The 25,824-nt window shown below is 36.9% G+C and overlaps 1 protein-coding gene across 1 annotated transcript in view; it reads left to right on the top strand.

Annotated features, from left to right (window-relative positions):
* GPC5 (glypican 5) overlaps positions 1-17,700 on the top strand; it is a 576,628-nt gene extending 558,928 nt beyond the window's left edge. The window contains exon 8 of the mRNA XM_030958608.1: positions 17,543-17,700. Within this exon, the coding sequence (XP_030814468.1) occupies positions 17,543-17,700 (158 nt within the window). The remainder of the gene's footprint in view (positions 1-17,542) is intronic.
* Positions 17,701-25,824: the final 8,124 nt, after the last annotated feature.

Here is a 25,824-nt window from a genome sequence, read left to right as displayed (position 1 = left end):
TTGAGATGCACAGAAAGCCCTTAGGAACTTGTTTATTCCCTAAGGGAATTCATCTCTTACCCTAGTTTCTCCTATGAAGTGTCATTCTACATGCCACGAATTTTCTAGAATACTATGAGAAAGCCCTCCCACTGTAGCTCACTAGTCGTGCATCAAGGCCTCTATTGCAAAAGCACAAGTAATGTGAAAATTCATAATCTGTTTGGTTCTGTTCTGAGCTCCATTCAGAATCCATGTCCCGTCAACTCCACCACCATTCTTTCTAATCACAACAGGCTGCTTGGAAAAATTAAGGTACTGCTTATGAAATATCAGTACTCACTCCATGATATGGCAGAGAGTGAGTGTACAAGCACATGTACTGGGGAAAAAAAGAAAAAAACCCAAAACAACCACAAAACCATCTAGCAATGAATTGCAGGGAAACAACAGAGCTAGAGTATATGTCTAAATGTAAAGCATGTATCATGTTCTGGTTCAAATGGATGAATCACCAAGAGGATTGCTTAAAAGCACTAAGTCTAGTATCTTTGTTCAGTAATTTCAAGAGCTGAAATCTCTTGTTCCTGGAGAGGTCTGACAGAAAAGTACATCCTACTCTTTGGCATCAGGATATGAGAACAGTCATACTGATTGCAAAAACTTAAAATAATTTCTGAAGATTCTATTAATCTAAAATATTTTTGAACCAAACTTGCTTCACTTGTCAGTAATTTCCCTTTTTCCAAGCTATTATTTCACTTTATTTAGCCCCAGATGTGGTCACAAGAACGTGTTTACTTGAAAGAGGATTTCCTTCTCATCGAGGGACTTTGCTTTACTTCTGCATATGCTGACACTTCATTTCTTCTTGTTACATTGATTGGCCATCATGATCTTTCCCTAGTGTCTCTATAAGTCTGAGAGACGATAAAAAACCCTCTCATGCACTGAGAAGAAATGTTTCAAGAAGCTGTTTTCTCATCTGGATTCTTGGACAGCCAGCCAAATCAACAGTAATCAGGAACATTACTGGGCAGTGGAATTCAGAGATTAGTATTGATAAATTGTTTGAACAGTACTTAAAATATAGTTAGCCTGTACCAAACTTTTCCAATACATTCAAGGGTACTGAGTGGGGTGTGCTGTGCTGGAAATGCAGGAATTACATGTGTCATGGGAGAGATCTTTGCACGCTGGAGTCTAGAAATTTTGCACGTAATGCTGGGCTTTTTTGTAGATGAACACATCTTCCAGCTGAAAAGATTCAATTTGTTATTTTTGCTCTGTTACAGGGCCTTCTTTTGGAAATCTGTCCACTTTAGCCTGCAATGCCTGTATTTTATTCACCAATTGCTTTGAAAACAGTGGCCTGTATTCAAGGCTCTAAGGCAATTTTACTGTTCAGACTACCTGTAAAGGTGCTTTCAATGCTCAGGCAAAATTGAACCCATCATTCGGGATAATTTTGAAGACCTGAAGCTCTGAACATTTTGATTGTTCATCTGTCTCTCCTTACCTGTACAATTTTTGTAGTGTGGATGGACTCCTGTCCCCATTACAAACCTGGCACAAACAGGAGGCTTGGCTGGGGCTATTCATGCTCTGACTGGGTGGCCAGCCCGCAGCAGCCTCCTCTGATTGCATCTGTACAGAACAGCTCAGCAGCAAGCACACAGGTTTGTGTTTTTTACCTAATCGGTTTTCATCTATAAGTATTTGAAAGTCAATCTTCCTCAAGAAAAAAACAAACAGAAAACGCCCATAAACAAAACAACCAACAAACCAACCAGCCAAAAACCCAACCTCAAACCAAACAAAAATATAGCACTTTTTAAAGCTGAAAATCTATGACATTTGTATTATAGTTGAATGGGTTTATATCCATTTCCATTCAGAACTGAAACAAATGGAAAAAAACTTTACCCAAATACATTAATTTATCAGGCAGATATATAATTTTCCTAATGTACATGTGTACTCCCAGAAGTCAAGTTACACATAGATTTAAACAATTACCTGTATTAAATATTAGAAATCCCTCTTGCCCGGAGAATTTTCCTCCAGATGCTCTGAAATAATTACATTCAGTTGAAAGTATCTGTAGTTGTACTGTTGGATAAATTGGTTTATTGCCTACTTTGAATTCATTGAATATTATTCCTGTTTCTTCCTCTGTGTGAATCCTTAATTTTATATTCCTTCTTGCCAGAAACAAATTGAAATAGATGTGCTGAACACATGGATATGAAGCAGTCTGCCCAGCAATAATTGCTTCATGACAGTTTTGAATTCTTCCAGCTCTTCTCCCTTTGGGATGCTTTAGTGGTTTGGATGGCATTAGTAAGAGATAGACAAAGTACTGACTCGAGCTAGATATTATTAGTGCAGACTTGATAAAATCTAAACATTTTTGAAACAATTGTTCTCTGAATAATTAAGTGGATTCTGAAAATCTCCAAACATTACTGACTTTTACTACACTTTGTAGTTTTTAAAAGATCACAAAAGAAAACCAGTCTTGGAGAGAAGTCAGCTTTCTAATGACACTGGAAATATTTCAAGAGCAGAAGATATCCAGGGCAATGGTTCTTTTTAATGCACTTTGTTTCAATATTGTCCATTCATAAATAATTACATAAATGGTGCATATAAATAAAAGCTTTCTTAAAGTAACTTTCCAGCTTTTCTTTACATTTAACAGATATACTATACTCAAGACATTCTCTTGTTTAGATTTCAATATGAAACAAAATGCAAACACTCAGTCTCTAAATAAGTAAATAAAAAAATCCATCTGTAAATAATTCTTGTATATCAGCTATAGTGGTTGTACAAAAAAAGAATAAATTTGGCAAGGAACTACAAAATAAATTATGTAGAGATTTTTTTTTAAACTCTCCTGAAAAAACAAGTTTGGGGTTTTTTTCACTAAGCAAGGTTTGCTAAAATTTCAACATTTTCACACTTAATGCTTGGACGTAGCCAGTGTATCATTGACCTTGTAAATCCAGCCTTGGCATTACTGGTAGACTCAAAAGTGGGTATAATCCATCTTATAGCAGACTTAGTGGGACCTGCTTTGCTTTCTTTTTCTTTCTGTGGATGCAGAGGGAACAGTGGGCTAGGATTTCTGGGTTTTCAGTCTCCTGATGGTCATGCAAACATGTTTGGGCAGTTTGTCCCTAAATAGTTGTACTGCTTCTCTATGGGGAGAGTGTTGTAGGGGGTAGCCATTAATTAAACCAATTAATGTGAACATAATCAAAAAGTTATCACTCTAACCTTGCACCTTCTCAACATGTAACATCTTTAACATTAATATTAACCTTGATTTTATAGTCTTTTTTCCTTTTCTTCTTTTTTTTAATAATAAAGAAGGTTTCTCTCTCCTTCAGAATACCTGGAAATATGCCTGGGGATGCTAAAATAATTAATTACATATTAGCATAAATAGTCTTCTTAAGCCAAATGACCACCTCAAGCTGCACTTCAATTTAAGCCAAATGTTTCAGAAAACCTGGGATATGTTATAAATCATGGTTACACTGGGACCACAGTATACTGGAAAGGATACTTAAAAAGTAATAATAAATTACATACCTTCTGTTATACAAGCTGAAAATGTGGTTTAGGAGATGCAGATTTGGGTAGCAGTGTTTTCTTTCTTCATAATCACTCCACAGGGCAAAAATGCTGAGCACAGCCTAGCTGTAATGTTAATATTGTTATTGAACATTTAGACCGTGAGTTATTTTAAGATACCCCTTTAACAATAGACAGAAAGGTCTAGAACACTGACACAATAGTCATGGAGGAAGGCCTCTCATATTTAATCATCTGTTTCTCAGGTTCTTATCACCAATAAAGAACCCGCAAAAATCACCTGCACTCCCAGAGGTACAATATCTTTCCAGGGAAAGTATTTGCATACAGGAAGACTTTGAAAAATGTCATCTGAATACAAAACATGGGGAAGAAACGAGGTACAGAATTTCTAGTGCCTAGGTGGTGCTTGGGGACTTGGACAGTGCTGAGTGTAGCGCTTCGGGTAAGTGTCTGTCAGCATTCAGCTAGTAAAGATCTATTTTCAGAAATTTATCTCTTTAGAAGTTATGAATTCATTTTGATGCAAAAGTGCTCCCGACAAAACAGTCTCTTGTGATAAGAAACATATCTTTGAAAGATGATTGTCGCTTGCAAATTATAAAAGTTCGACAAAATATGGCAAAATATGTAAATGTAAGAAATTTATGGTAAAAATACATGTTGAAAATGTTGGTATTACTTTCAATTCAAAAAAAGAAAAAAAATTTCAAATAATCCAAGAATTAAAAACTACCTCCATGAGTCTGGTCAAGTCAAGTTCACCAGTTAAGGCTACCCTGTTTGTGAGCATTTATATCTGATTTCCTATAATTAGAGAGTTTTCAGTTGAAGAGATAATGTGGAAGTCTGGCTAATAAGTATTAATTCCAGTTCAAGAGGATTTCAATCTGCACATAGCTTATTAAGTCTACAGCTAAAAGGATTCCATTTTGATCATTTAGTCTGATTTTGTGCATAGTGCAGGCCATTGAATTTTAATATATCAAGATATCCATACACAGCCCAGATGTGTCATCTGAAAGTATGCTTGGGAATGAATAATTATTTATGTCTGTGTGTCTCCATTTTCCCACTTACAACTTGTTTTCAAATCAGACAAAAATCAGAATGAAACCAACTCTCTGTCTCTAACATGCTATTTTAGGTGATGCAGTTTAAGTGTAAAACAAAATGCAATTTTAAATAATTTACAGTCAAAATAGAATGCATCTCTAATTCTTTATTCCTGAAGTTTCTATATTCCCAATTAAATTAAAAAAATCTATTTTACTGATAGGTTTTAAAAGAATACCAGGGCTAAATTCACTAAATATAGGAGTAAAAGAATGGGCTTTTTTACATTTAGAATTAAATCAGTCTTTAAATTGCAATTTTATAACAATGACTAATCATACTTCCTTTGGATTTGTATTGATATATGGTGTTACATATATTTGTTATTCACTGTCTATTTATAAATCAGATCACCTGTGTGGAGAAAAATCTCCTTTATTTATGCTTCCACCTTCCAGATGCAGAGAAAGCCACTAAAAGTAGTTTGCATCTGGCAAGCTGATCACTGCAGCAATAAAAGGTTTAAACAGCAAGATATTTCTCTGCTTTCAGTAACATCTAGCAATTTTGTTCACTCTATGTACACCATTCAATATTTTCAAGCATTATGAATGCCACACTTTTCTTTTTTTTTGCTCTGGAAAACTGACTACGTTGTTACTAAATTTGTATTTTTTAAGGTGTCATGGAAAGCAAAAAATATCCCTAAGAATGCAGAAAACTTACACAATTTGTTTAAAATAGCCAATCTTTCAGACAGGGTTTTTCCCAGGAAAACTCTTTTTAGAGTAATTTAGTACCTGATTTTTTAAGATATAATAATATTGTTAAGATATTTTTCCAACAACCAAAAATCGTAACAGGGTTTTAATTCTTGATTACAATTTTTAGAAATTGAGAGTTTTTTGTTTTATTTTGTTTGCAACAACTTTATGCCTGATACTAGTGTGGTAAAACATTACCTGTAGAAACCTGCATAGTTTTACCTCAATCCATTATTTTTTAATAGGAAATTTAAGGCTTGAACTACAGAATAGGTTCCCATGGAAAAGACTGGGAGTAATCAAGCAAGAGGCATTATATTATTCACAACACATTCATCTGTCTTTAATCTCATTGAAAGATGTGTCATACAACTAGTCAGATCTAGACTGAATTGTTTAAAGCGAAGCTTGAGGAATGCAAAGACTCCAGCAAGGGATGATTGGATCAAGTGGCAGGTGCACAGTTAAGTGACAATATCAGCATGCATTTGACTAAACAGGCTACTGAAACCAACTTTTGTTATAAAGAAATGTGAGGAATTACAGTAGTTTTGCTCAAATGGACAGGCGTCTTCCAATAGGATTGTGTTCTTTTGCCCATTTGCTGGAATCATCAAGTCAGTGTAAGTCTCTGTAAGTTCCTCCTCAGAGAGTGCCCTACCAGTTACTCGCATGCATGCCCAATGCCAGCAGGAATTCCCTGGGTCTGGCTTTATAACTGCCTGCCTCTCTTCCAAAGCCCATAATGCAGAGGGAGAGGGCTGAGATGGCTGCCTGCACCATAAGGAATGGAGGAAGACTTCTGCTGTGTGAGGGGCACTGTACCAACTGCTCATCCAAACTGCGCTGCCTGTGCTCTATTCAGAGACACAAATGGAACAAGAACCTTTTTTCAGCATCAGGGAGCCCTCTGGAAAGCGGATGAGGTCTCAGGCTATTCCTTGGAAGATGAGGGTCTGAGGAAAACACACAAATTAAGAATTAATTTCAGACAGCTGCTACTGAGATTTAACCATGGTCCCTATTCCAAGCCTTGATGGTTCTGACTGGCCTCACCTGTGAGTCCCACCCATGCCTTCTTGGCCTAAGAGCCCCACAGCGGCTCTGTCCTGTGCACCTAGACCTTCCCTGAGCTATCCTGCAGATACAATCATTTCTAGTCCTGTTCCCTGAATGGCCCCAAGCCAATGTAAAAGGAAACCTCTTCTCCAGACCCGATTCTGGCCCAATTTCCTCCTCTAGCCTCTGACAGGTATTTCTTGATGGACCTTGGTCTCAATCAATACCTCAATTTGCCTTGGTATGGCTGAGCAGTGGGCAGCAACTGGCTCAGTCACCAACCCAGGACTCCTCAGGTGCTAAGGACTGCACCCCACAAGCATCATCGTGGCCTGTACTAGGGTCACCCTCAGTGCCCAAAGAGACAGAGCAGTAAACTCTGGAAGAATTAATCCCATCTTTCTCCTTTCTGCAGCTCTGCTCCCAAAATCAGAGCTGTTTATTGGTATTTTGTCTGGCAAAGTGAGGAGACATCATCTTGTTCTGATGTCTGGGAGGGTGTTGCAATTTGATACTGTTCTTCCTGCTGTAAACATTGAGAGTCTCTGCTGCTCCCTAATTCCCTGCTGACTATGGAAACCGCTGGAGCATGACTGGAGTGTGCTGAACATGCCCTGGAACTCCTTCTGTGTGGAGGAGAAGCATGACATGATATAACTCATCCGTGAGACTGAAGGAAAAAGAGGGGACTCTTAGGAAGAGAGCACACCACAAGGGAGGAAATGCCATTATTACCACTTAAGCTTACATGACATTCCCAGACTTGTAGTTTTATTGACTTATTAAAAACCTACACTCGGCATTTTCAGCAGTTTAACTCATCTGCTTATTCTGCTGAACTATTCTTGGAGAATTTCCTTTGTTGTTTAACTCACATTAGCTTTTAAATGCATTCATTCATTCTGTTCCATTTCTGCCTCTTTACTCATGTAATTATTTCCATGTTTTTCTGCCAAATATCTAGTTTGTGTAAGTTCAGTCTTGGTCTTACACTGGTTGTAGATGCTGATGATAGTACTTCAGTAGCCTATTTTTTTAATGTTTCCATTGCTTCTTTACCTTAAGTTGTGGCCAGATTTGCCAAAAGCTTTTATACACATTTATATAATTGATATCATTAAAAAAAAAACAAACAACAAAACCACCCAACTCGGCTAAACCTAACTTCCCAAAATCAAATGCTTTAAAGTACACATGGAATTATTTTAACACTTGAGTGTATAAGAGAAGATCTAGGTAATTAATTCACTTTTTTTAAGATGCAGGCTTTTTTCACTGTAGACTGAGCTTATATTTTTTTGCTTTAGGAGCCAGGCACTCCAATTCCTCACCTTACACATATGCTAATTTTCTTCAGAGGTGCTATTTGGAGCCCCTTAACAGAGAAAAATCCAATTACCTTGAGAAGATACCTTTCTTCAGAACTGTCTGCACTGCTAGAAATAGGTATAATTTGAACCACGTTGTGTTTTCTCTGTTTTGAACATTCACCCAAACCTATGCCATGACCTTTAATCTCTCCATGAAATCACAAATCCTTGGTGTCAGACTGAAAAGCAAACCTGCGGTGGCCTGTAAAGCAGCCATTTCATTATTCAGCTGCCATTTTTTGGAAGAAGACTATTTAAAAACAAAAGCAGTTTCAGGGCACAAAGAGCTATTGTGCTTTAAAGTGCCTCATATCCAGGCTTCACTCCACTGGAATGATTCCCCTCCCTACTAATTCCCAAGAAATTAGGGAATTCTACTAAGGTAGGGACATCAGCTTATAAAAACCTCTGGGTAACAAACTTTGGGATGTCAATTTTTGTTCTCAGTTAATCTGGCATACATTTGTAGACTTTTGGTTGAGGCTTCTGGCAAAACTTTCTCTGCTGCACTGACTGTAGTATCTGAATCCAATCTTCCTTCTCTTTATCTAAAAGAAGACAAAGGTGAATATCTTGTCTGCCAAGGTCACTGTTACCATCTCCCCTTCTTTTGCTGCATGCTGATGCTTCAGAGAAAACAGGAGGTAAAGGAGGGGAGGAGGTGGTCTTGGTCTGTTGATACAGGGTTTCCCCTCAGTTCCCATGACTCACCCATGCATGAGAAAAAGCATTTTTTGCACTTTGACGTACCTTTTCACTGACAATGGTACAGTTCAACTTAAATGCAAACCTATAGTGTCCTTAACTTACAGTCCACACAGAATAGCTTTAAATAGAGGTCACCTTTCTCTCTTCTCTCCGCTTTTCAGCCCTCATCCATTATTTACTCAATTCTTTCTCTCTTGGATCAATATCTTCAGGCTAAAAACTTAAACTGTGAAAGTTCAGCTGTTTCTCATCCATCTGTGTTCCCGTTCTCTTTGAAGAGCTGTGTTGTGACTAAAATCCTGTTTAGAAAATATGCCAAAATGATCAAATTAACCAGAAATAGCAGTTCCGTTTCATTGTTTATATTTAGGTTAATTAAATGAGGTAGCATAGATGGGCACTCAGTTAGAAGAAAGGATCAGGCACAAGTGACATACTTTCAAGAAGAAACACTTGAAGTCATATGGGTTTTCTTTTTATTTTGGCTTTCCAAATGTCTACACTACCAGTCTGGGAAACAAATCTTTTCCCCTCAATATTTCTTTTCCTCTTTCTGACATGTTATGTTTAGAACTGTTACTACATTACTCGCATTGCTGCTAGCCTGGAGACTGATATCTTGCTTTTGTTGGGAAGTACTTTTGTCCAGTCAACCACAGCCAATGAAGTCAGTGGTCATCCTTGCTGGGCTGTGGGAGCACAGGGTGATCAGCAGTTATTTTCTGCTCAGGGATGGATGCTTGGGAGCAAAACAGAAGCAGCACTATTCGTGTGTTGCTGAATTGGAGCTGTGTATTTGTGCGAAACCTACAGATTTATATGAATTCTGCAAGGCCAGCTTTCCTAGGGAGAGGTTAAACTGCTGCAGATATCTGGTTGGTTCTCTGAATTGCCCAGTGGTTATCTCTGAACTTAAAGAAGACACATATTTTGATGTTTAACTATTTATGTTTAGTGACTTCAGATCAAAGATCTTGTACTTGTGGGATACTCTGAGACACAAGACTTCCCTATGGCATTTCATAATACTAAACACACTGAGGGGTGCAGATCAATATTAATCAGTAAGCACCATAGAATTTATCACTGATATTCATCCTGCCTGAAAGAAATTGAAATGCTCTGCCAGAAAGAACTGTCTCAGAAATGAAAATCAGAGAGGAAAAATTTCTGTGAAAAATTGTGGTTTTAAAAACTTCATAATCTGATTAGGAAGTGCATTTCTAAGATGATACTGGAAAATTTATTCTTTTCAATTCTATGCTTTTGACATATTTTCAACATAGTGGCTGAGTTAAAACTTGTGGAACAGAAAGTAAACCTAGAGAGGAAGAGAAAGCAGCAACTGAAGAGAATCTCTATGTTGCATTTTTATTTGTAAAGAGACAAGCTGTGCTTTTGTTTACGGTGAAGGAATGGAGACAAGGACATCTACTTTCTTTACTGCTTCACACTTCCTTTTTTAGTCAGTAATCCAGTCTTTGATGTGGGATGAGTCAGATATCAACAGCAGATTTTACATTTTCTTAGTCTCCTTCTGGGTGCATTACAATGTTTTGATTAGCTGAGACCTTAAGTTCTTTTCCAAATTATAACAGCATGGTTCTCCTTCCTCTTCCCAACAAATACTAGATCCCATTGTGGGGTGGTTTTAAAAGTGAGTTCAAGAGGCAGTAAAACCAACTCATCAAGAAAAATCGCAGATCTGACCACTCACCTTTGGGAACAGGTTCACAAGGGGGGTGTTAAATGTGCCACTGCATGGCAACAGGTGAGTTTAGTATCTCCCATCTGCAGGCATGATAAGGAAATGACTGTAAAAACTTCTCCCTTAAATAGTTCTAAGTTCTAGAAATATGTCATTAAACCTGTTTTCCAGGAAAACTTAAGAACTACTTAATGTATCAGTATTTTGGGGATCAAGTTAATCTACAGACGATGTTTTTTAACAGAGAGTGGAGTGACTGGAATGACTGGAATTCTAGGTAGATTGATGGGAAAAAAACTGCCAAGTTACTTGAACATCTTGATAATGGAAATTGGTTTAGTTCAGATTTATTTTCCAGAAAATAGTGATTTTCTTTTTTTGCTACTTTAATTTTAGAAATAGCAACAAGACAAACAGTAGAATAATGACCTGCTGCAGTGAAATTGGGCCATAAATCAGGGGAATCTGAATGATTAAAAAAACTAAATTGAAAAATATTTCATTTGTTTTAATGACCCTAACTGGTAACATTCTTCCTCAAACCTAGTTCACACCTTAATTTCAGGAGCTTCAGTTCAAATTAATCTCCTTCTTCTATATGGTTAGTTTTATATAATCGACAGTTGTTGATTATAAATCTCCTACAGAAAAAATGAAAAAAAATATCAAAGAATAATGGGTAAACTGTTTCAAAGGACAGTAATTTATATAGGACATCTGGATATCTGACTCATAGGAAGGAAACTAGTACTAATAAGAAAAAAATTCAGAGAATGAAGAATTTGCTTACTTTTACACAGACTGATTTATGGAACTTTAGCCTTATTTTAATTTTGCATTGATTACAAAGCCTTTGCATAGGTTAATGATAAAGGTTAAAACTCCTTCAATAGTGTAAAGGATTGAAAAGATGGATTTCTTCATTTAAAACAGGCATTATTGGCAATGCTGATTCCAGCACCCTAGAGCCTTGAAGTTATAATGAACATGCCTTATAATGAACATGGATTTAGAAACTATGGCCCAAGAAAGCAATAGGAGTAGATCTAATGAAGGTTACTGTGGGTCTCTCTACTTCAGACATAGTTATTTTTGGTCTCTGTCTGGAAAATAAACCCAAGTCTTTTAGGCACCTAAGACTTGCTATTTTAGCAATCTAGTTTTAACATATATGTTATTTATGCTAAAACTGACCTACAAGTTAAAAAAGTACATGTTAGCTATTTCAACAGATGATGTTATCACTTTTTTATTCTTAAGAATGTGAAACAAATGGAAATGTTTTGGTCTATGACACCATTTGTTTGTGTTACATTAACTCATAAAAGCTTTGTTTTCTCAATGGAAATACTGAGTTCATTAATGTGTAATGTGAAACAAATGCCACTGTCAACTTTGAAATAAAACTTTCAAATACTGGACTAGAGACTTAATGTCTGCTGCTCTTTTAGTTAAAATGACTTGCCAGACTTATGGTAAGATCATTGGTTACACTCTGTTTCTTGTGTATACAGACTTCATAAAATATGCGCAGTTAAACGTGATATGTTGGATTCATTTCCTAATATATTGTTAGCTATGTAGAATTTTCTTAGCTAATACCATTAGGCAGGTTTCTTAATTGGTTTCTAACAATAACAGTAATACTATTCCTTTGTTTGTATGTGATATTACTTGCATCTTGATATTCCCTTTACAATTAAAATTGCTATTTGTGTTGGTTCATGTATTATTACAATGATTGTTAGGATTTACAAAGTTAAAAAAAAGGAGGATTTTAGACAAAATTATTTCCTCCAAATAAATATTACAGAAAATTTTTTTAGTATTTATGCAGTTTGGTTAGTTTCTAAGTGAGCATGATCTCTCTGTTCCACATCACCTTGTGGCATACAGCTCAGGTTCAGCTTTTTGGTACTCAGAGCTCTCCTTGGGATGTTGATACAGGTTGCATGGGCTACTTAGGAGCAGCAATGAAAACTCAATGACTGCTTTTCACTGAAGGAAATGACTGGCCAATTGCAGAGGTGAGACTTACGAAGACATTGAATATTTTCTGCTATGTTTTATATCCTTCCTATGATACTAAGCAAGACTCCAAATTTAAGTGATTTCATTGGCTATGTCTGCATTGTCAAGTAACTTAGCTTGTGAGTTGTCTCCTGGTTTCAGCTCTGCTCACCCACATTGCGTGGATGTTTGTTCACTTGATGCCTCAGGTTTTAGCTTTTACATTTTTCACGTTCTGTACTGCTTTAGTGTGTAATTCTGAGCTTCATATGAGCGGATAGCAAGCTCTCTTCACGGAATAGGTAGACAAAACAATTCCTTCTCTAGCTGGGGACCAAGGACAAATGATCCAAATCTCAGACCCAAGAGCATATACAATGGCAGAATGAAGAGAGAAAAACAAGAAGAATGGGACTTCATGGGCTAAAGCTGTAATTGGACAATTAACTCCATTATGCTAATGGACCAGAATTTATAAAAGTGTGAGACCCCACAACCTATCATCCATTTTGTGACCATTTTTGGGTTCACCTGGGGTGTAGCCCTGGCTGGGCTCTTGTGCTGCCCAAGGTGGATTCATTGAGGCCTCCTAATAAATACCTACTTTATTCTTTAGCTCTGTCTAGTCTCTGTTCCAGGTCAGCCTTCATAAGGCATCACACTCCATGGCTGAGCATTAAGGAAAATGATTTTGGTCACTCCAAAGTAAACTTCAAGTTCTGTGGATAATTCATTCCAAGGACTGCTTCCAAAAGGCAACACAAACCAGGCGGCTGAAGGCTTGGGTTTCTCTGCCCTGTAGAGTCCCTCAACAGCAGGTTTTTTATTTTCACACACTTTCCCTTGCCTGGATATCATATCCCAGAGTTTGTAATGCGTTCCTTCAGTTTAATGTTACAAAAACACCACCTGGTGGGTTGCTGCAGAGCCCTCATATTTATTTCGGACACTTTGAACTAAAACAAACAAACAAAATGATAACTGGATCCCTGAGCCTGGGAGATCACTGTGTGTGGCTTAAAATTCATGCAAGGCATTGTACCATGTAGAGGAGGTTTGTTTAGCAGTTTCTTCTAGGTATTGCTGTCCCTGAGCACAGCAGGCATGAGCCACTCAACAGCACTTTGCCTGAAGGATCTCCTTCTGGGACACGTATTTAACTATGTAAATGTAGCTGCAATGACGCTTTCTGTGCTTTAACAGGAAACACTTTCATGAAGTACTGGCTTCTCATGAATGTTTGCACACATCAGATATTGGCAACTTTCATGGCAACATGCAGCCCTTGATCCTGCCCTTCAACAGCAGGTGCTGAAACCAAAATTGATTAAAGGCAAGGGTTTAGGCATAAAAGTGAAAATATACTACTACAGGTGAAAAAATATGAACTTGATCAATATTTCACTTTTTTTTATTATTTATTATTTATTTTCCTACCTAAAATTTCTAAAATGTAATCTATTTGCCACAGCTACATGATTCAATATTTAGTTTTAGTTTTCCATCAAAGATATAAAGATTGATGGTAGGGGATATATTGGGAAACACTCCCTGATCACTCAGTGTTGAACCTGTTATGTAACTAAGTGTAGGGTTTGTCTGTTCAAATTCAGACCAAATATCTACATCTGAGTATTCCACCATCTTCTTCTGCATTTCCCTATTTCTCTGTGTTCACTGTAATGCAAGCTGCTCTAACAAACTTTGATTCAGTTGTCTACCTAGAAGGGTCAAAAGTCACTGGAGATTCTCTAAGATGTCCAAGACATCTTTAAGGAGTTTTATAAGAATCAGGCTACTTTTGGACAAGCAGCTGTATGCCAAATGGGATACCTCTCTTTCCTATACCTAAAATGCCTGTAGGTAGCTCTTTAACCAAATGACCCCAAGGTGTAAATGCAGACTCTACAAACACCAAGAACGAAGTGGAATTATTTGCCCTTTACAAATCTTACAGTCTTCTAAAGCTCATCACTTCAGCATCAACATAATGTTACTTTATGCTGTGTTCGGGGTGGTGCTCACACTTATTTAACACTTTTGACACAAATTGAACTGTTTAAACAACATGGCAAATGGATGAAATTTTTCTCTGCCAAAGTATGAACTTGTGCTCTGATGCTGTAATATTAATCGCAATGTTTGTGGGAATTCTTTTGCTGATTATTTTTTTCTAAACCAGAGCAGGACAATATTTTAAATTGCAGCTATTTACACAGTTTCAGAGCTGATGCTGGAGACACGACTGTGACACTTGTCAGCTTTGTTTTATGTAGACTTATGCAAACATGGTATTTGGATTTTAATTCCCAAGCTATTTATCTTCTCCTCTGCTGAAATTATAAATTCATCAGAAAAAAAAAATCCCCCTGAATCTCACATAAGACTTCTGAATTTTACCATCTTCCCAGTCAAAATATTGGTTCTAGTATGATTTTATTACTAAACTAGGCATTTATCAGAGATAATTTGAGATACTTGAGAAACTTAAATGCCTTTTCTGTAACATAATTCCAGCTTCAGATATGTGAGGAGATTAAAACCAAACAAGCTTGCTTTATTTCTGGTCTGTTCTGCTAAAAATGATTGGATATCTCTCATGGCAAGTATGCTGTGAACTATGAAAGTTAAATTCATTTACAGGGAAGGATCTCTTCTTTTACAAATTATGATATTTAAAAGGTGGCATATATGTTTAAATCCCGATTCATAATGGACAACAGAACCTACTAATTTAAATAAAAAGACAGCCTAGGTTTAGGAATTAAATCTATGGTTTTACTTATTAGAGCTAAAAAAACCCCCAGCAACATAGCACAGCTCTGTTGAAATAGACTATTTTAAAGTAGTGTTTTTCTTTTCAGTGATTTTTTTCGCCAGATGATATCTATACATATTTTTTTTACTTCTTATTTCAATAAAGTCAAAGTGTGGCATAGACTTATGCGGCTGAATAGCTGACAGGTTTGCTGTATGAGTACACTACAGTTCTAACAGTGTATTCATTTAAGATCAGAGATTATACATAATGATTTATGGCATTTTGATGGATCAAAGGAAAACATATAGATAGGTTTGAACATTTTTTTTTTATAACACTGCTTTCATGGGAACTTCCAAAATCTGCAGTTTTCATTTGAGGCTGGAAAGAAAAAAATAAATTCCCATCAAAAGAAATCCCTATTTTTGAAATACTGTAAATTAAATTTTCACTAGAAATTATACCTGACTGTCATTGATTATTATCTAGTCACATTGTCTTCAGATTCAAAACATATTCAGTGGAAGCTGGTTATTTCTTCAACTACAAGATCTAAGAATATTTTTCATCTATTTATGATTTAGCTTTTATAATTTATGTCCTGCATAAGGCCCAATCTTTCACTACTCTGATAGTGTATCTGTTAATCTTGGAAAAATCTACTTTGTTCTATGTATAGCACTTGCTGAACTGCTTTGCTGCGTAGGTGAGGGTTGAATTTCTCACTTACTGAAATTAGTCTTTTTAAATATAAGAAGACCTCACTAAATCTCTGAAAAAATTATGAAAACTTTTTTTTTCTTTTGTTCTACTTACAAAGAAAACCCCTTGATATACCTTGATAGTGATGATCCACCCAAAACACTTTCAGTGAAGCATTGGTTGACTGATGTTTTTCTACACCGGTTACTGAAAGCACATGATGAGGAAAAGTTGTATTCCCTCCTTCTCAGCATCTGTTCTGTCACTCTTCCTTCTTGTATGTCCACTTGCTTTGTACTCATACAGCTAATTTTCACAAATTCCAAGCAAGAGAGTGGGATTGATAAATCCACACAAAATATCAGGGTACACTGCTTAGTACAGCAGCAAAGAAGATTAATTCATTCTAGCAGGTTTTTTTCAGATAGCATCCAGCAGTTTTTTTCAGACAGCATGTTTGACTTTAGCTGACTCTTCCCTTAATGCTTTTTTCCAAGGCTGCAGGAAGGATATTTGAGTACATAGAGCAGAAGTTCACAAAAAGCAGCTTTCAAGCTGCTTTTAGAGAAAAGAATACTTCTAATGCAAGCACAAAAAAAAAAACCATTGTTCTTTTTAAGAATGACTGTCCTCTGCAGCTTCTGCTAAACCAGCTTAACAAACATAACACCATGACTAAAATATTTATACTTTGTTATAGTTACTTTGAATAATAATAAAGATTCACAAGTTTATCCATCTTTCCTAATGATACAGAAAGGAAAGAAGCACCTAAACAATGAATACTGATGCAGAAACTCAGACTGTAAAATCAATATATCAGCTCAGTAGAGCTGAGCTTCTTTCTAATGCTGCTATTCCAGCAGTAGAGTTTACCTTCTGAATTATATATGTATTGACCTAATTACATAAATATTGACTTTGCTTTATATGAAGCTTTTTTCAGTCTCAGTGTAATTACAATGTCAATATTTGTTGTATGTAATAACACTGAATTTAGACTTGTTAATTTTGATTGATAGTGGCATGCCACAAGTTATTATATGGGATAAGGCAGTTAGTCTACAAGCATGCATAGCAGTTACAAGCAGCTGACAATGCTACCAAATTTCAATGTATCTCTAAGACCTTCTGTTTCCCATGTTTAATCAGGCAGAGGAAATATAACGGGTGATTACATCCTTCTTCCATAAGAGTACTGTTTTGAGGTAGAGAAATATTTACCCTGGTAAAAAAAAAAAAAAGTACAAATATTCAGCTGGAAACTCAGTAAAAGGGTTCCTGTTTAAAGTTAGCTTTAGAACTTTTCTTTACAATATTGTAAAGTCTATTTAAATTGTGCCAAAATTGAGGTTTAAATAGCTACAACTATATTTTTCTGCATAACTTTTCTGCATAACATGAATTATACTTTATTTTGCAATAATATTGGGACCCAGACACAAGAAATTTCACATTAAATTATTTCCTTTTTCTTCAAATCCAAGAAAGATGTGGGCAGTGGACTTTTAGGTACTACTGGGGCTTGCAAAACTGTTCACTTCAGTCTGTAAATGTGTGTTGAGATATATTTCTACAAGAACAACTTTGTTCAGAGTTGGCAGACCTCAGAAATGCTTCCAACGATGAATAGCCCTATAGTATAGTGCTTATTTCTAGATGCAATTATAAAGCATTTGAATTTGGCAGTAACATGAGAATTAGAAACCAAACTGCGACAGTCTGTGCGCTGAGGATATTTAAATTTTTTCTTGCTATAATATGTTGCCAGTAGTGACAAGGCATGCATCATACTGTATTTTCTTATTTGTCTCAGCAGGGATGCCAGACAAGACGAACCTCAGTGACGTAAAGCAAATCCATCAAACCAACGATGGCAGCACTTTAGACACAACTGGAGCAGGATGTACAGCAATGGCCGATTATATGACATTTATGCTGATTAGTTTGGTAATACTGTTTCTCAGTCTTTGGTAACTGCTTGTTTCTGGCTTGATATATGTATCTCATTGTCATCTATTTATCCCTACTCACAAGCCTGGAATAAGGGATCTGGTGAATATAGCAATATTTATGGTATCTTGTATAAGATCAGCCAGTGATCTTAGCCCTGAATATTAACAAAGAGTTTTGTGTAATATTTTACCTGTGGGAGTTTTTTTTAAGTACCTGTATAGTCATAAAAGGTCATGTTTTCTTTTTTAATATTTTATGTTAAAAATAAGTTGTCTATGACAATCTTTCTCTTAAAAGCAATTTGTAAAAAAAGAGTTTGAAATGGTTTGAAATGGCCTCTGGAGATCATCTAGACCCACCCTGTGCTCATAGTAGAATCACTTGCAAGTTTCCTAAGACCAAGTTCAGTTGACATTGGAATGTCTCCAAGGAGGAAAACTTTACTGACTCCCTGGGCTAACTGTACTAGTGCTTCAACACTCCTAGCAGATATTTTTTAGCCACTGTATTTCGGTTTGTGCCTCTTGCCCGTTTTGCCCACTGAATCCTGTCATGGCACCAAGGACAAGAGTTTGACTCCATCTTCTTTGCTGCCTTTATCAGATATTTATACATTTTCAAAAGATCTCACTCTGCATCTTTTCCAGGCCAAACAGACCCAGCTGTCTCAGCCACTCCTTGCACAAGTTTTGTTCCCATACCTTAAAAATCTTCATGCTCTTTGGAGGAATCCATCCAGTATGTCCATGTCTCTCTTGTCCTTGTCCTTGAGAGCTCAGGTCTGAACATAACATTGTAGATGTGTCTCACTAGTGGAGAACAGAGGGGAAAGATCAATCACCTTCTTTAACCTGCTGATATTTTCCTGATTCAGCCCAGAAGGTAGTTGGTTCTCTTTGCTGCAAGGGCACAGTGTGAGCTGTTTTTCAGCTTGGTGTCCCTTAGGACCACAAGGTCCTGTGCAAAACTGTTTTCAACCAGCAGGCACCAACCTGTACAGCTGTGTGGGGTTATTCCTCCCCAGGAGGAGGACTAGGCATTTCCCTTTCTTGAACTTTCTGAGATTCCTATCAAGCCAATTCTCCTGTCTGTACGGGTCCCTCTGAATTCGGAATTATTTTTTTATGTTCAGAAAAACCTAACTGTTGATGCTATATATGTATATGATAGCTGATTTTTACCTAGGGATAACAGCAAGGTTAAGATTCAGTGTTGGATTAAGTTATTTTAACATATATGTCAACATGCAGATATTTACATATGTGCTTTTCAAGCTGTAACTGTAGTCATTGGATTCACTTGCTAAAATACCAATGAGTGCCTGTTGTGCTGCCCCAAAAAACCCCACCTGGTGTCCACTACTGTTCTGAACGGCCTCAGGTCTTTCTCTGGGCAAGTGACCACAGCCCTCTGTCAACACACTCAGTGAAGCCCAGTGCATTCTTCAGCTCATACAAAGACAGACACCCAAAAAAGCAACTCAGTTGCCCAAAAAGAAATGACTGGTGCCACCTAAGATTTCTTGGAGTATCTGAGGACATCCTCAGGGGACTGGCATATATTATGCAGGACTTCTGAGATGTTCCAGAGGCTTCTTTAAATGGGAGCCATGGGGAGTGGCAGCTGGCAGATAAGTGGGACATCCTTAACTCAGACAGATCTAGACATTCATGTGTGGGCCCATGAATAATACACCAAACCTCCACCAATACTACTGGTCGCTAAGATACCTGGCTGGAGTTGTGACACATGAATGCAAACCTGAATCACGACAATCCCAGCTCAAGTTCTTATGCTTCATAAAAAGAGGCAAGAAAAAGTGTGCTGCATTACTAATGGTACGTTATGTAGTACTGTTATAAAATTTGATTGTTCTGCCATGACTAATTCTTGTTTTATTTTAACTAGGAAATATTTAAAAATATTTCATAGTTATTTCTCCTGTAGAGTATTTTGCAAGAGGAAAAAAAACTACCTGTTCATATTGTATGTGTTCATATGATAACTAGAACTCTTTCCAGACAGAAAATATTACTCTTATATGAGACTAATATAAAGAAACATGCATAAATATTTTTATTCCCAAATGTATATGTTAGTCACTAACACACACAGTATAACATACAGTGTAAAGAGGTAAACTGATATAAAAGTTAGAAAAGCAAGTGAACATTCCTATGAACAATTCCATTCCCAGATAAATATCATTATTAGGCATGTGTGCCAGTGTGTACATTTTGTTGACCTCTTTTTTCCTTTGTAGATTTTGCAAATCAATCTTTCAAATTCACTTGTCTTGTTTACTTGAAATTATGACATTGGTAATTCAGGGAAAGAAAATGAGAATTCATTCTTTTCCTTTGTAATGTCAATTCACACTAGTAATCAATCCAGTTTGGCAACTTTTTTTTGAACAGTGGCCAGTATCAGTCACTTCAGTGAAAACGGAATAAGGCTTTGAAAAGGAGACACAGAAATGCAGAAAAAAATCCACAATTACTCATTACTCAGAATTTTATATATGTCCTGAAGCACTTTGTTTCCATTCCTAACTTTTGTGTGTTGTTCAAGACTTTACAAAGACAGATAGTCCAGGAATAGTAGTTTTTTTCTATAGAATCTGGGAAACACAAGCCTCATTTTCAAGTACTGATAGTCGTAAGTCCTAAGACCTCCTCAGGCATATGTGAATTACTAGTCTGGTGTACTCCTTTCTCTTGGTTTTCTTGGCCTATTCCCATTACCTTCAAGACTGTACCTACATGGAATAACTTCTAAGATTCCTTTGGAGTGGAAAATTAGGTTTCTCCTTCCCAGACACATATGAACAAACTAGTAGCAATATGAATAATAGTGTCAGGTCTGGACACTTCTCACTCACTACTCTGCCATGAGACCTCATTCACCCTCCTGTTCCATCCATCTCTAGGCATCACTGCACACTCCACATCATTGCTCAGAGTCATACATCTGCCTGAATCAAGGCAGAACCAAGATTTTTTCATTAAACTACCATGCTACGAAGAAATATTCTAGTTTCTTAAAGAACTATTGTATAATCATTAAAATAGGTCAGAGCAAGGAGAAGGGAGGCAAGGCTCTTTGACAATCTGTCCCAGGGTCACCTTGCAATGGAGGTACCATTGCATGAAAATGTGGAAACCTGCAGAATTTTGTATAACTCCACATTTGGAAGGCAGGGGGGAAAAAAGACCAAAAAGCCCCAGTGTTGCTGTGCTATGCTAAAACAATGGAAAGAGGAACAACACTGAACGGAAACATGAAGAATGCTTTAGAGAAGCCAAGATGAGAAATAGTAAAAAAAAAAAAAAAAAGTTAAGCTGGAGATTGTGGTAATGGAGTATAAAACCACTTCCATCCACATAAAAAGATGGACTGATCACAGTATGTGTGTGAGTCAATCTGGGTCAATTGCCTGGGCATGCAGAAGCTTTTCCCAGCATAAGGTCACACAGGCTGCACAGGGCTGCCCCTGAACCCCTCAGATGACCTCAGAAATGACATGTAACTCTTGTTTGCTCTGTTTCCTTTCCTTTGTTTGTATTGGGACATTTTTAACAGTTGGAATTTTCTCTGTATTTCCCAGAACAGATAAGCTTTGAGCTTTATTTTGCCTTCTTTTAAATAATCTTTTCATGTATTATAACTGTTATTGTCCAAAACCAGAACACTTTACTCAAAGTGTGCTATTTCTCAGACAGACACTTACTCAAAGACTGATCATACTAAAATTGCAATATTAGAGTGGTGTACCTGGCCTCGGGACCTTTTTTTTTTAAAAAGAGCAACCATAAAACAAGAGAGCCTTGTAAGAAATAATTTCTTGGAGGACAGTCTGGTTACTTACAATAAAATTCCAGGAAAGGAATAATTCTAAAAAAATACAACACTTCAGAAATCCATAATATTTTTATTTGATGAAATTAAGATATTCCTCTTCTACCCTGAGATTAAGAGAGGCCCTATATGTAGCACACCCATTTGTTAGGGAAGCCTGCTGCCTCCCTGGGTACAGCCCTCAGATCATTGTCTGTTATTGGATTTCCAGGAAGCCCAAGGTCAATCAGAAAGACTGAGGTGCCACAGTGTGCCTGGAGAAGTGTAAGGGAGCTGGTGACAGGTCTGGAGTGTCTGAGGGAGCTGGGATTGCTTAGCCTAGAGGAAAGGAGGCTCAGAGGAGATCTTCTCACACTACAAATACCAGAGAAGAGGTTGTAGGAAGGTGGGGCTTCTCCTCCCAGGAAACCAGAAACAGAATGAGGGGACACAGCCTCAAGCTGTGCCAAGAAAGGTTTAGATTGTATATCAGGAGGAATTTCTTCATAGAAAGGGTTGCTACACATTGGAATGGACTGCCCAGTGAGGTGGTGGAATCACTATCCTCAGAGATATTTAAAAGACATGTCGATGTGACACTTAGGGACATGCCTTAGTGGCAGACTTGGCAGTGCTTGGTTAATGGTTGGACTCGAGGATCTCAAGGTTCTTTTCCAGGCTAAATGATTCTATAATTCTTGACTTTCATTTTCTATTTTCTGTAGATGTACCTGTGTTTTTAAATGTACTTGTATCTCCTGGGGAAAAGGTACTGACTGGACTACTTATTCTCATAACTAATGTCCTAGCACTTTAAATAAACATTTCAAGGTGACAACTTTCCTGTGTGTAGCTGGTGAAAGAGAAAAAGAAGCACCTGTTTCCTTAGAAAGCAAATATCATGGTTCTTTTCATGAATAATAAAAGATGATGCATAATTACATCTATGTAAAAGGTTATCTTTTTATTTCTTTCTGTAGATAGATAGGCATATAACTTCTTTACGACTCTGTACCTGTATATTTATATTTATATTATTAAAATAATATTCTTGTTGAGATTATAACAGGGTTTAGATTAAGCTATTGAAGATTTCAGATTAACCTTATTTTTTCCATATCATCTTCTCAGGATAATGAGATAAAATATGTATTTGAAGCCATCTCTATTTATTTTCTTTTACATTCAGTTATTCTTTGAAATAATTGTGTAAGCATTAATCTTATTTAGAAAATGGTGTGTTTTTTTCTATGTGCTCTGGCTCACAACTGATTATAATATGAATTAAAATAAAAGTTGTTTCTAACTATGTTACACTAAAAAAGCTAGCGACTCTAGAAAAATCCAGATTTTCTTCTTGAAATTCTCAGCAAAATTAATTAAGTTTTAACTCTTAATTCTTTCTTCCTGGTCATACATGAACAAATTTTGGGAGAAAATATTTGCATTTCAGGCAGTTAAAAAATTTGTCTTCAATTTATTTTACTACTTTTTAATGTGAAATGCTGCAGACAGTATAGCTGGTACCCCATGAGGCTCTTTTCCAGTTCACATTGAGGAGGAAGCTCATGCTGAGCTTCTGTGGCTGGGAGGACTTGGTCGATGCCATCTCATCACCCCTCACAGTGCAGAGGGCTGTGCTAAGATCACCTGCTGTGCATGCCTAATTTAGGTGTCACAGCGAAGTCTCTCCAGGTTTGTCAGGCAGTCCAAATCAATTGTTGGTCTCTTGAATGTAAGTCACATGGAGGTCTTTCTCTGCGGCAGTTTCTGATTTTCCTGCTCCTCTCAATGTCACTCTCTTTCCCATTTGAGCTGGGACAAGAGTTTATAGGATCATGCAGTGAAACTCGCCAGGGTATTTCTGACTCAAAGGATCTCCTTGATCCAGTTCACCTTACATCTTCAAAGACAATGCTAGTGGTACAAAGGACGGTGTGGCCATTGGGCTCCTGGAATTTTAGCCACATATTTATAGCAGGTGGACACATTAGGGACAAAAAACCCACTTAAATAACATTAAAAATTACTGCAAAGCTGTTTTCATAACTGTGCTATGTGTGAGGATTCATACTTCAGTTTCTAAAGCAGGATAGGGCCATTAAAAAAATCATAGTAAAGTCTGATTTTATTCATGCCACACTTGAAAGTGCATAACAGATCTCTTTTGCTCATGGGCAAAAACATACTGCTCAATACACACATCAGTGTGCCTTACCATGAGTCATTTCTCTTCTCTGCATCTGTCTTTAGGGGATTAGAATTGTATAGAATGTGCTTTCCTGTTTACTTTCAGTTCATCTTATTTATAAGTATAGCTAACACCTTTGTGATGGCTGTTAAAAATATTTTTCATGCCTGTTTACATCCCTGCTTTTTAGCAGACAGAGGTGTTCATGAAACCCGTGTATTTCATGCTCTGTATTAAAAAAACCCAAACAAACACAGCTTATCAATTGGGAAAAAAAAAAAAAAAAGAATGCCAGGCCTTCAGAAAGGTAAAAAACAACATCATCCTAAAGCATAAAGGTTGCTTGTCATGTATATCTTTAGCAAGCTATAAAAAATATGTTATTTTTTGTTTCAGAACAATACCAGACTGCACATTAGTTCATGGGCCAGCTCCTTCTTTAAGACATTTGCAATGCTACTGAATTCCATGGATATAACTGTAAACATACTTTGTATTATCTACATGCAAAATTGAATTGATACACTTAATGCAATAAGATTGTTCTCAGAAAAGCATCACAAAATTACAGGTAATAGCAATTTGTATTTCTCTGCTCTCTCCTGGTTATATGTACACCATAACAAATAAAAAATTAATTTAGAAAATAAATATTTATATTATAAACCCTTACCTCTGTGACTCTTACGAGAAAGTGTGAATTATGTAACCTGGTGATAAATTTCAGCATTTCAGTAATCTAAATATACGGGAAAGAGGAAATTACGTAGTTTTTATCTTTTTTCATAACTTTATAGTCAGCTTTCCACTCTTTGTACGGGTGTTAAAACTGGCAATTTCAGACTGCAGAAGAGGGGTTATGTTGGGTGGGCAGCATCTGGGGCCCTTCAAAGGGAGGAATATCGCATTGATGCTTTATTCTTTCTCACTTCAGGACTGATTTTGTCATTATGTTTGCTAACATGCTTTTATACCTTTGCTCCTCCTTCAGTCATCTGTTGCTCCAGATTACATCTGAATCTAATATATATGGTGCAATTTACATATGTTAGATGCTACCTCTTGATTCTCTTTGTTACCCATAAAACCAGTTTTTTCCTGCTTCAGAGCTACATTTCTTCAAAGATCACAGGTCTGTTGTCTATAGCTATGGGATCTCCAGTAGCAAACCTGTTCCCTGTACTTTGGCATCCCATGTCTGTTCTTCCTCTACACCACAATCTGCGTCTGCAGTTCTCTGCACTTGCACTAAGCCTCTATTTCTCTATGTTACAACATTGTCCTAGAGTCATAAATATCTCATTCTGCATGCAATAACTGCTTGTTACTGCTATCTATATAAAACTGTTGTTGTCTCATGCAAAGATAAATGAAAGTAAACCCAATTTGCCATAGTCATCAGGTCAGTCAGGGAAAAACCCTCTTGTCATAGTTAAAGTGAGCAAAACAAAGCTGCAGACAAGTAAAGAAGCATTCAGACAGCCAGTCTGAGAAGTGCCAGTCTGGAGGGATTGACAACTCCATAGAAAGCCATAAGGGCCACTTTAGCCATGGCAATGTCATATTCCAAGGCTACACATTTATACCAGGATGGTCTGAGACACCTGCCTCAGCATGGCCAGATCAACTGAGTCCTCTGGATCAAAGGGTCACCTTGAAAGTGTGATTCCTCTTATCCTGAGAAAGGAATCTAGGATCATATATGTCTCTTCTGGTAAAGAAGAGATTTACCAATTCAGGGATATCTAATAATTAATATGTGAATTTACAAGAGAAAAAATTTACTTTTATCCTGGGATTCAATCCAACCTTTTCCTTCTAGAACAAAATCTTCTTAAATGTTACCTCTCTTCATTACTTGCACAGGGAATTTGAATACTTACCCTAGCAGGACTGGTCCTCTACATCCCCTGATACTCAGGTACCATCTGGATCTGCTGCATAGCCTTCTACAGCAGCATGGGCCTAAAACTGTTTACAACTTGAAACTATGTAATCTTGAAACTAAGTAAAAATAATTATGGAATCGTTTCTTTTTAATGTGAGAAAGCCAGATAGAGGTACTCTCCATAAATTTCTGGAAAACTACTGGAATTTCAAATTGTATTTGAGAGTTT

This window comes from Camarhynchus parvulus, chromosome 1 (genome assembly GCF_901933205.1).
Source record: "Camarhynchus parvulus chromosome 1, STF_HiC, whole genome shotgun sequence".
NCBI lineage: Eukaryota > Metazoa > Chordata > Aves > Passeriformes > Thraupidae > Camarhynchus > Camarhynchus parvulus.
This window is presented reverse-complemented; position numbering and strand designations above follow the sequence as displayed.